This window comes from Astatotilapia calliptera, chromosome 16 (genome assembly GCF_900246225.1).
Source record: "Astatotilapia calliptera chromosome 16, fAstCal1.2, whole genome shotgun sequence".
In the NCBI taxonomy this organism is placed as follows: domain Eukaryota; kingdom Metazoa; phylum Chordata; class Actinopteri; order Cichliformes; family Cichlidae; genus Astatotilapia; species Astatotilapia calliptera.
Genome location: NC_039317.1, coordinates 6632749 through 6645690, shown reverse-complemented (window position 1 = coordinate 6645690; position 12942 = coordinate 6632749). Strand labels below are relative to the sequence as shown.

The 12942-nt window shown below is 40.1% G+C and overlaps 1 protein-coding gene across 4 annotated transcripts in view; it reads right to left on the bottom strand.

Annotated features, from left to right (window-relative positions):
• Positions 1-12942, bottom strand: part of man1a2 (mannosidase, alpha, class 1A, member 2) — a 144362-nt gene that overhangs the window by 109541 nt on the left and 21879 nt on the right. For all 4 annotated transcript variants that reach the window (XM_026145360.1, XM_026145362.1, XM_026145363.1 and 1 more), the window contains one exon: positions 2850-3111. In XM_026145360.1, the coding sequence (XP_026001145.1) occupies positions 2850-3111 (262 nt within the window). The remainder of the gene's footprint in view (positions 1-2849; positions 3112-12942) is intronic.

The following is a 12942-nucleotide window of genomic DNA, read 5'->3' as shown; positions in this document are numbered from 1 at the left end:
GTAACTGAAATTCAGTTACAATATTTTGTAACTGAAATTCAGTTACAATATTTTTTTCGGGCTATCTGGTATATAATGATGTGCTACATGATCGCTAGCGACACAGCTATGTTAGCATAACATAAACTGTGAAGCTGGAGGATGAACGGTAACACTTTCCCCCTCGATAAAAGTTAACGTGAGGGTTCCTGATGGTTAGAGACAAATGCAATCGCATGGCAGGATGCTGTAAATGGACCAAACTTCAGTCAGGAGAACAACTGAGAAAATCCATCCACAATACAAGGTTAGTCATTAATATACTGCAACAACATGGGAATAGAGCATCTGTGATAGAATACAGCATTAATGAATCAATGATACAGAAGTGGAGGAAGAAAGAAGAATGAGTTGAATGAAGTTTGATTTATCTGAGTGTTTTGTTGCCTTATAATCCTGTGCACCTTATGGTCCAAAAAATACATATTTGACTTTTTTATTTGGCACACTGCAGTTTAATGTAGCAAAGCACCTCTTTTTAACTTCAGTGGATATTATACATGGTTATGCTCAGGATATGTCAGCCCATTTCTACTAGAGATGCCCTTTGGTTAAACTTTCAGCAAGGAATTTGCATTTGCACTGTTAAATGTTTATATAACTTTAATGCACATAAAAATAAAAAAAAACAGCTGCTTGTTTTAAGTGAAAATAAATGGATGGGGGTTTTTTTTGCGCTAGTAAAGTTGTGGAGTTGTATTTTGTCTCGCAGAAATTATATCGTTATCGCAAATTTTCAAATATATATCGTGATAAATATTTTTGGCCATATCGCCCTGCCCTAATAACTGTCATAACTTAGAAGTAGGTTTGCAGGAGACTGTCCACATGCTTAGCTGTAAAAGTAAGATGACAAGAGGCCAATGGCCCAGTGGCCATTGGCCTCTTGTGGGGGTCTCAGTGGGGGTCTCAGTGCTTGTAATATGTTTTCTATGTTTTGCAGAGGAATTTGGTGTAGCTTGGGTGAGGGGAGATGGACTTTTATGACCGACAAGAAGTCACACACTCACACTCACTCACATACACACACAGGTACGCACAAACACAGGGTTTACAACACACCATGTGGGTTTTACGATGGGGTCGCTTCTATAAAACTGGTTGTAACAAACAAAGAAGTGAAGATCTGCAGAGGGACACTGGCCTTGCACATCTCCCCTTTAGAAGGTGCATGTGCAACTGAAGATGAATAAAGGTTTTGTGAAATGACTACTGAGTCCGGTGCAGTCTCTGGAGGCCTGAGGAATAAAAAAAGAACCGGGGTAAAACTTCTTTACGTAACATTTTCAACAAATATATATTTAAACTACAAAATAAGAAACTTTTATTTTCTTACAAGTGGTTGCTTGAGTTTTGAGACCACCAGAAAACTTCTTACCCAGCAAACAATCCAAACTGATTATACAACCGGAAACAATCATTTGCAATCAGTGATCCTTCGCAGCCACGGACTGAGCGCAGATGTCAATTTGAAGCAAATCAAAATAACTTCAAAACTGATGCAGGAGAAACACTGTCAGAAAAAAAGTCAGGCGGTTGAAATAACGCCATGTAATCTGGGTGGTAACAGGCTGCTGACTGTCTACATACAAAATGAACAATGACAAGAAGATGGATGCTGAAACATCCCTTTGGACTTGAATTCATGGCAGCAAAATGCAGGCCAATAGGCTGCCTCTAGCCGGGATTTAAAAGAGGAAAAAAGAAAAAGCTCCAGCTTCGCAGCCGCAATTGTTTTGCAGAGTGTGATTAGACTTTCTCCTTGGAATCACAAGGCAATCAGGAAAAGGGTAGTGTACTGTGCCGTAGCCCATACAGCTGCTACTTTCTTGCTCATTTGGGAGTGTTCGGCATTCTCTCTGAATGGTAATTATGAAAGGAACAAAAAGGGGCCTTTGCAGACAAAGGCGGGTTTGGAGTGAATGGGCCCTGCTCCCATACGCCATGAGTGTTTTGACTCCAAGTGCTGTTTCATGGGAGACGATACGAGGCAATTATGCAGGAGAACTTGCAGGGGGTGAGAAAGGAAGAGGAGCACGGAGAGGGAGATACGCTGGGCCTGGCATAGAGAGCGGGACCAGATAGCACCATCTGCATTCTGCACGTGCACTGTCCGTCTGGCTCGCTGTTGCTTTCAATAAAAGCTGGAGCTCATGCAGACAGGCAACAGAAAAAGTATTCAAATATACAGTACAGAGGAGGACTCACTGGGCCGCACATACACCACACACCAATCCTGCACTTTACTGCAAGACTGGGCTTCATGGGATTTAATGGCACTGATTTAACTATGTTAACCAAAGCTGCCACAGTGAAAGGATATAATATCATAAGTGGTATTATACTGTTGGTCCCATGCTGGCAAACGCATACAATGGCACCTGCGTTTCTTAACACACCAACAAATCTCCATTTCCTGCAAATAAAATCTTTAGCAAAAACTAAGATAAGATGTATTTGCTTAAAATGGTAATATGTGATTAAAAGTGCAAATGTTTTGCAGCGCTGCTGTCAAAGAACTGAAAACAAGCACTAACTGTATGTAACAGCTGAGTCTAATAAGCTATGAATATGAAAACGAGCTCTTTCTTCTTGCTGCATTAACATAACCATATCAAAGCAAAAGGGCTTGAAATTGTTTTCATCTGAATTTCTAGATCACTGATGTGCACTTTAATTTTTTTTTCACCTTTCCTGCGTGGGAGGGCCATTTTTGTTTTTGCCCTCACTGGGGGGTTGACAAACAGAGATTGACTTCTTATTTAAAATGAATCAAATCAAGAAAAGCAAGAAGAGACTGATCACGTTACCTCTCTTATCTTGTCTCGTTTCTCTTTGACGTCGGGTTCTGGGGGCTCGCCGTCGCTCACGCCCACCACCTTAGGCATGGGTACCGGCGGCAACGGTTTGGGCCCTACGTCCTTCTTTTTCAGGTCCTCCATCACTTTGTTCTTCTCCGTCTGAATCTCGGCCTTGAGCTCCTCACGTGACTTTCGCAGCTTCTCCTTTGCCTCCTGCAGTGCTCGCTCGTGGTCTGCACGGATCTTATCCCGCAGGCTCTCCTCCTCTTCCCTACAGGAGGAAGGAATAAGATAAGCTTTACTTCTTTATGCTCTGCTTTGATTTCCATTAGACCTCACAAGTCGGTTGCTTATCCCCACAGTGAAATTAGAAGGGTTACTGTAACCATAGCTAACACGCACACAAAAAACATTTGGTGAAGAAAGGTGTACAGAGAGACTTGTGCTTGAAATTAATTAAAGATGGGCATTACAAACAAACTCTGACCCACTAGGAAGTTGATATTTCATTATTTTTGGAAAATAAAACTAAAATATTTACTGTTTACCTTTTTTACATTGATATTTAATAAACTATTGAATTTCTTTAGGTCAGCAGGTTGAGGATCACTGCAACAAACATCTGCAGGAAACCATTTTACTCAGATGATAATGAAAACACAAAAAAAAACATTTTCTCAGGAGAAACCTAACCCCAACCCCATTAATCTGCAGTTACATCAGCTCCAGGAAATGGGACAGGTGTGGAGGAACACAATGAGGAGACCAGCGATGGCAGAATGACAAACATCATCTGTGGTTCCACATGACGGTACAAACCCTAGGGGTGTTGACAAGGCTCTACCCCGCGAGGATGTGCTTCAGTAATGAAAAACAAACATAGTGGGGAGCTGAAGCAAAGGTGACAGGAGGCCGACGACACTTTGCTGCTCTTCTGTGGTCACTGAAGTAAGGAGAAACTGAAAGAATCTCTTTGAATCTCTCCCTGCCCTGATCCGGGTTTGCACAAATATAATTTCAGCCACATGTCAGCTGATACGCAGCAGAGATTAGCTCTTTCAGCTGCTGACAAATGAAGACAAAATTAATGACCAGTTCAGCTGGAAATAACTAACCACCATTACATTTATGAATACAAAAGTATATTTCTTACATTTGAAATAACAAATTTCATTACAGTAAATTCTAGCTTAAAAACAGCTTTTTCCCTTTATATGCTACATTATTTGATTTTTATTTTACCAAATTACATACTACTTATCAAATATGAAAGAGATCTGACCCATCTTTAAATCAAAACTAAAAAAAATATATATCTGCACATAGGACACACACTACAGACTCACTGCCTTGACACTTGTCTCTAATATTTTCATTACTCCTTGATGCACTGCTTTAGTTGTCAGTGTCCTAAATGCTTTTTTAAAAAAAACAAAAAAAAAAAAACACAATAAATGAGGAATCTTCAAGCTTGCACTTCATCTGACTGCAAACACATGCGACTGTTTATTAATGACCTACAGTGTGATGCCTCAAAGGCATTTATTTCATTTATCTTTAATGTTTGCTTAAAGTAATTCTTTTGTATGTATTTAAGTTAGAAAGAACAGTAAAAAGAGTTAAAAATGTTAAGAAGCTTTAATTTTGAAGGTGAACTTGCTAATAAACTCACTTCCTGGTGGGTTACCTGTATTGCTTCATTTCCTGTTTAATTGCTCTTCCTGGTTCTCTAAGAGGGAGAGTGACATGTGGTCTTGCTCTGAGGCTTATCCACAGCCATCCACTTGGGAACATTGTTCAGGCAACGCCGTAAGTGTATATATTTCACGAAGGTGTTAAAAAGGCATAAATAGTGGTATTTGTGAAAAATTATATTTTATTTGTGATTCATGGAGGTTGATTTGTACATGTTAAAAAAGGCAGTTTTGATGATCATTACTGTTGCTAAAGCTAACACGAAGGTGTAAGGTCACATTTTGAGTTATTTCGTGATGCAATATTTATGTAAACGATCATTTTTTCTATTCTGTATTTCTTTTCAACTACAGTTTTCACCGCTTGTCAAATGAAGATTCTGAGTAAAAAGTCAACTCTACTTGTACTCGTGTATTCATTGACAGAGGTTTAGCTTGGTGTTTGATCGGAGTTGCTACACTCTGCAACAGAACACTACATACAGTGTAACAAACACAGGAAATGTGGGAGGAACTGATAACCTGCTGAGCTCCATGTGGACTCAGCTGCAAGTCTCCCCGGAGTTACAGTTCAACATCTCTAAGAAGATGAGAAAAACAACTCACTGGGTGTGTGTGTGTGTGCGTGCCCATGTGTGTGTTTCCCTATCATTGAAACATGCATATTAAAAAAAATAAACCTTGAGCCTTCAACACTACACTATGTATTAGTTTAATTTCAAATAAAATCAATAATCCTGTAAAGTGCTGCAGCTATTCTACAATGACAACGTTACTTTACTTAAAATCCTGGTGAACAGCGTTTAGCACAGAGGATGCCAAAGAATTTTCTTAAGTGTTTGTAGAATGATTTTTAGTGTTTTCTATATCAGCAGTTAGGCCATGAATACAAATAGGTCACGAACAAGAGAAAAATAAAAACCTAAATGTTCTATATGCGGTTTTGTTCTTGTAGACCTGCGTGTGCTCATTAATTTACTTATTTATTAACTTGTAATGTTTCAGCGTCCAGTTCTTAGCCTGTGTGGTTTCTTATTCGTTATCAATATCCGGTCATGACTTGGGTATTTTTCCCTCTGTTCAGGTGTTTTTCATGCACGTTTACATGCTGGCGTGTACATCCATTCTCAGCCTGAGACTAAAATTACTGCTAATCAGGAAAAGAACGAAATGGTTAGCAGAGTGAGGTGTGAGACAGCCTGCATTAGAGCAGATGTCTTTATGTACACCTGGTTGATAAAAGGTGATGATATAACGCGAGCTAACTTCACAAAGAGAGGAAGCCTGTCCAGACCCACAAGAGCAATATAAGGAAAGAGAATAATGTTTAGGTTTTGCTCCTGTATGAGAGCCGCCATACTGCATGAAGCCAGACTTCTGCTCCTTGTTTTGCATCCATACCAAAGATTTTAAAAGAACAGAAAAAAAGAAAAGAAAAAAACTACTGACAAGTGGTAGGGTTGCTTCATGGATGAGCTTAGGTTATTTCTAAGCATTAATCTCACACAGACACACAAATGTCACATTAGTCTGCTAAGGAGGCAAATGTCAGCAGTGCTAGCACCAGCAGCCTTTTTTCCTCCACCTGTGCAGAATGCAATGCCTAATGAGAAGTGCAGACAGTGGCTGACCGTTTTAACTGTTTTCAGCGTTAGGTTTCACTCCACTACAAAGGGATCCCCGTCTTCCCCGTTTCTGGGGCTAAGCTAAAGGACCAAAACAGCACAAACATGAACAAGAGCAGCGCATACACAGGTTGTTAAACTAGATGTTAAACAAATTTTTGACTCTGCTACCCGCTGCAAATAAACTGCTGCTTCAAAGACTGAGTGTCAAATATGGATGTGCACATACGAGTTGCATGCCTCACTGCACGCAAGAGAATAGACTGCCTACATCTATGGACACAAAACAAAATTGAGCCAAAGCTGAAAGATCAGATGGACATGGAATAAAGGCAGTAAAAAGCTGCCAAAAAACAGAACAAATGTATTAACCCTGTGATGGACTGCTGACCTGTCCAGGGAGTCTTAATTGGACAAACAGTTAAGAAAATAGGCAGGTGAAAAATTACATAGGAAAAAGAACAGGGCTATAAGACAAGGCTGGATAGGGGCTGTGTTTGATCACCGCCCATTTTTCCCGTTACACTACTTAACCTGTTTATGTTTGACTGGAAGTGCAACCTTTCCGAAGCTGCACAACAGACTGGTTAAACCCTGGCCAGTTCAGTATATCCCACTGTGTGGGTAGGAGGGGGAAAAGGTGCAAAAGATATGTAGAACAATAACAAGCAAACAAAGTGTGAAGGAAAGCATAAGAGTGTGTGACAGAAAAGAATATGTTTTATACTAATTATCCTTCAAACGGCACAGTGTGCATCCATTTTCTAAGTCTGTCATGATGCTGGATGTGTGGCCAGCAGAGACCAAAATAAACAGCTCCAAGTTATGCAACATCGCCCTGGAAACAACTCATAAATATTCATTATTGCAACTCAGCATGTCTTGACTTTAATTGATAGAAAACACATTTCGAAACAACATGGCATTTACTGTGAATGCAGGTGAATGTTCACATCGTTAGGGATGCTTCAAATGTGCTGCTTTTGCTTTGTAGGGATTTCATGTATGTATTGTTCTTGTACAGACTATAATCCTGCCTGTGTGTCACTATATTATCTGTGATTTGTGTGGGTGTATGCGTGCACATCTGCTTCCTCTATTTTGGGCTCTTTGATTAGGTCTCAGTGTTACAGAGCCTGCACTCTTGGATTTGGATTTTGAGTGCACGTACAGCCAAATGGATGACAGTATAGTCAATAGTACAAGGTTTTCCTGCACACAAAGAAAAGTTTGCCTCTCTCTCAGGATTGTGGTAGCATTTTTTATATGGGTTTTTTCAAGTGTTTGTATCAAATGGCCAGAAAATCTCCAAATAATAAGGAAAAGTGCTTCGGTGGCTCCTTTATTGCCTTCTTTAGCTGAAGATACAGTGTGCCATCCGTTATGAAAAGAGTCAAGATAATGCCATTCCTCAATTCACAGCAAAGCACTATCCGAACATTCATGAAAACCATCAACATAACTGACAAAGTAGTCGAGGACATGCAAATGCTACTTGCATTTTCCACTTCATGCAATATATTACACATCTACTACTACTGTAAACCCATTAAACACACAGGATAACTATGAAAATCATGCTAATAAGGAAATTGCCGCAGACTGTGTGGTCCTCACTGAGGTTTGAGAGGCATTTCAATTTGGTTTATAACAGATCTGATACCAGAAACAGGTGAAAACTTATTCAGTCCATACATATTGATGAGAAAAGAGTTCAGTTCAGCCCTGTTTCATCACCAGTATCATCGAGGAGCAGAATTATGTAGATCTCAGCTCTAAACACTCAAAATGAGAACAGACCTAATATGTTCCTCCTTTAAAATTCCAACTTTTGCAATGAGATGTTTTTTTTTTTTAAACGAGTTGTTCTGTTCTGCATAAAACAAGGTCAAATAAAGCTAAGGTGAAGTAAGTTTCACATTTTGTACTCCGTCTTCTAGACATTGTAGTTTCAACAAGCTTAAGCGTGGCGTTAAGGAGTTTTCTCCAAGTACAGTTGGATTCTCTGTGAATCAGATTTGTCATTTCCTAAGTCCTCATAATTTTTCCTTTTCCTTGATCTCATGATGTTTTCCATCAAAGTCAAAGAAAAGTTTTTACGGTAAAGAATCATTTTGGGACTTCTCAAACGTACCAACTGCAGGCAATTTGAGGGAGGAAAATCTTGTACGTAAGACTGTTGAGATGTATTTGTCCAATAAGACAAAAATAAGACTATAAGACAAAAGACAAAAATAAATGTGTTCATTAGCATGTTCTACGACCACGCATATGTAAAATTGCATAGCATTACGATTTCAGTGCAGCATGATCAGTCTCTGACTACTCCAACCACAGCACTACATGCTAACTCATGTTATCGACATAGTTAGCCCAGAAAAAATACCTACACATACCTACTTCTTTACTATAACTAGTAGGTAAGAAATTACCTCACAGAAGAATCTGTTGTGAACTTCAGATGTACACATGGATCAGAGGCCGAGGGCTCAGTGTGAACCTGGGGCAGGACAACCATCATCTTTGCCATTACCCATACAGTTTCTATTTAGCATTCTTTGATGAGACATCTCCCTCCTATAAGTCTCTGTTTAAACTGGCACCACATCTGTTGGAGTAAGATTCTGCTCCATGCATTTGCAAACACAGAAAGTCAGAATGCTGTCCCCTGAGGCACAAACACCAAAAATTACAGACCAGTGCACACCACCACTTCTGCTGAATTCCTCCAACACAGACATAAGCCTCCTGCAAACTCTTTTCCTTCCCTGTGCATACCCCTCCTTCTCCTCCAAATTTCCTCTCACGCCACTCTTTCCTCTTCCTGAGCCATTATCAAGACTCACTTGTTCTGAGTGAATCCCTTTGAGTCTCATATAATGTCAAACATGCAATTAAGATCAAATCAACAACTGCCTGACTCAATAACCTCAATTACCTTGAGAAAGACAAGCACGGACTGAAGATACTGTGTACCCAAGTGACTGTGCTGTGCCTCGCCTATAGTTTTACTCATCTGCTCATGTTTCTCACCCCAACGCCTTAAAATATGAATGAATGAAGGCAGGCCCCACCTCCCTGATCAGCTGTTGCGCTCATGTCAGCCTAATCACTTCCATATATCATCAACCTTCCTTGCTGTCACTGAAAGTTAATCTTCAGTGGCTTCATGAAATCTGCTGCTCAGCATCCTTTTCCATGGCAACTGAAGAGAAGCAGCAGTTGTCCAACTGCCTGGTGGGGTATCTAGGACAAGTTTTTTTATTTATTTTCTTTTTAAACTGAGGAAAGACAAGGTTCTGGGGAAAGCAGTACAGGCTACAAGCCATGTTTCCATAGTAACACACACACACACCACAGACAGCAAGTCAACACTTAATTACTTAATTGACTCATTTATTCATGGGACTAAGACTGCTGGGCTATTAGTGACTGCACAGTGTCTGTGCAGCTGCAGGGGGAGAAATAAATATGAAGACTGCTTTTAAAAGGACAATTAAGAGTTGCAGGGGTTTATAATCAGTGTTGGGTAAGTTACTTTAAAATAGTAACTTAGTTACATTACTAGTTACTTCTCTCAAAAGTAACTCAGTTACTTCAAGTTACTCGTTACTTTCAAAGTAACTAGTTACTAGGGAAAGTAACTTTGGTTTTACTCAGAATTCTCTTGTTAATGTGTTTCTTCCATAACTTTGCCAGTCTTCTAGCTTGCTTACTTGCCACAAGTGCACTGTGCCACCTACCAATAGAAAGGATATGATAACGTGCATATTTCCACGAGTGAAATCCCACGCCTGGACCGTCATTGACTGCTGCCATGATTCTAGCCTACGTCACAGCGTCATGTGCGCCTTTTACATCCAACACAAAAACTGCAGTCGTGGTGCTGTCGATTGTACTCAGAACTCAGAAATTCTGCCTTCTGAATAGGAAGATGTAGGTAACACCAGACTGCAGATGAGCTGCATACAGGGCTGGACTGGGACAGAAAATTGGCCCGGGCATTTTGACTAGAAACTGGCCCACCATTATAGGAAAAATCATAAAGCCTTTGAATGAAAACAAACACTGTTGTGACAGTGATGTGCACTGTTTTGATGGTATATATGCATCAATCTATCAATCGTTTGTTGTAAGATTCAGATAATTATTTTTTAAAAGCTAGACATTTTAAATGAGAATAAGAAAGAAAAGTATTTCTTTGTGCCCCCCTCTCCCTGTTAATGCCCTACATGCCCCCTTGGCCACACTTTGCTAGACCCGCCCCTGCACAGTTACCAGCTGTCAGCTACCTAAAAAAGGATCCTGGGGTTATTTGTCTCTCAGAAACAGTTCATAACTTCCCTTCAACTCATTCATGTCACCTAAAAGATAAACCTGTTTCTCCATCACCTGCTCAGCTCTGATGATCCAGTAAGGACATCTCCTGGTTTCATCTTCATGTTTCCCTCTCACCAGATAACCAAACCATATCATGACCAGCAGCTTTTTTTTACAGCTGTGGCTCCAGCAAACATCAGCTGATACTAGAAATTAATATTAAATAAATTCTAACAACAGCTGATCAAGCTTAAACGTGCTGCTGTTGTTTAGCGCGACATCCGCTGGTTTCCTCTTTTGGCGCAAAGTGGGCGATAAACAAACAAGAGAGCCGATCAGCTGATCATTGATCAGTTTCATGATTGAAGTAGAAACGGGAGAGGGAGGGGGGAGAATGAGAGAAGAAGAGGCAGCTGTGCAGCGTAAACACAGAATAACTCCAGCTTTGTGTCTTTTCCATTGTAGCTGAATTACGGGACAAACTGTTCCTTTTCACCTCAATAAGAAACGCGTAATATTTTCTCTGAATACCAGACGGGACGGCTGGCAACTCTAATAACTTATGAACAAAATAAGGTTCAACATCATTAACTTCATAGCACCCACCCAGCTGTGTAGAAACTCTGTCGTGCTAGCTAGCACGCAGTACGGAAAAAGTCAGAATAACAAAAATAAACTCCACCTAAGCTTGGTTTATATCTGACCCAGAGAGACTGCAGGTCATAACTTCTTACCTGAAGTTCAGTTCACACTTGGACCGGCGGCTGCCTCGCGTCTCTTTTCCTTCTGCGTCCCTTTTCCTTCATCCACCTGCTGCCTCCACCACTTGCTAATGTTACTGAATCTGTGGAAACTCCGCGATGCCACCACACGAAGTAACGAGTAACGACCCTATCTAAATCCCAGTAACGAGTAACGCGTTCCTGATTTTGGCATAATAACTAGTTACCGTGCTCGTTACCACAATAATAATGTAGTTACCGTAACGCGTTACTTAATAACGCGTTAGTCCCAACACTGTTTATAATCAAGTCAGATTTTACCTTATCAGAGCAATAGATTATGTATTGATACGTCTGGGCAATAAAACAATAAAAATAATTATAATGAAATCTCTTTTCCTGATTAGGAAAACCAAAAAACAATACTTTTTATCATCTGAAGTTATGCCACCTTTGTAAAATGCAAAGCACACACACAACACTAGACTTTACAGTCCCAGATACTTTTCCCTCTCACACCTAGCCGTGTATATTGATAATATGAATTAGTTAAATCACATGTATTCAAGTAATTCCCCCCCCAAAAAAGCAGCAACTGCAAAATATGCAAACAGTATGTGTGCCACTTGCTGAAAAACAAGAACGCTACAAGCAAAACTGAAATCCTCTTAGCTGGCTACAGTGACAGAGATTAATTTAATGGTGTTGAATGAATCTCTGTCACTGGAGCCAGAGAGTGACATTGTGAAGGAGGTCAAACTGTCTATGAGAAGACAGTTTGACCTCTTTCACCGAGCGTGACCTGCTCTATGTCAGCTCGTGTTCATCCTACAGTTCATCCCTTTCATGTGAGACTGCAGCACAGATAACTCTTCAGTAATCACTGTGCAGAAACTGAAGGCTCCACCTTTAGTGCCACACACATCACTGATAAAAAATATTGCACTGCATTAGATATCAAATAAAGCACACAGGAAGTTCAACTGCCTGGAAAGCCTAGTTCTGTATTGCTAGAGAAAAAACAACTAAAGAAAGCACTGAGTGTGCACAACTGCACTATCACACAACTCCACTAACAATACATGATTCCACTTAGGTAAACTATGTCAGCTTTCCATAGACCATATAGTAAAGTCAGGGAGCCCTGTGTTAATCAGAGAATCAAATGAGTCTTTTTTATTACAATAAAAAAGTTAAATGAGACTGTACAGTAATGTGCAAAGTATTGTGAGTTTTTAGAATTTTAACATTCTTGAAATTCAACATTTGGTACGATCACCTTTATTCCTTGTTGTGAAACCTTGCCTGATTTCTTTTAGACAAGGTCTTTGTGTAGGTTCTCAGTCATCCAGGTCATGGTAGACTAAGGAGCTTGGGAAAGGAGGCCACAGAACATCTTTATTTTTTTTTAAAGATGTTTCACCTCTCATCCTTAGTCTCTAATTGTTAAGTTCTGAAACCAAATGGTGGAGAGTTTAAGCTATTTAAACTAGTGCTGTCAGCGTTAATCTCGTTAAAATTACGTTAATCTCGTTAAAGTGACATTAACGCCATAACCGCATTAACACAGCAAATCTCCGTTAGCGAGTTAACTCATTAGAGCGGGTAGCTTGTTAACGCGTTAGCGCCGTGCAGCCCCACGCACGGGGCGATCCGCACTACCTTGCTAATGGAGATTTGCCGCGTTAATGCGGTTATGGCGTTAATGTCACTTTAACAAGATTAACGCTGACAGCACTAA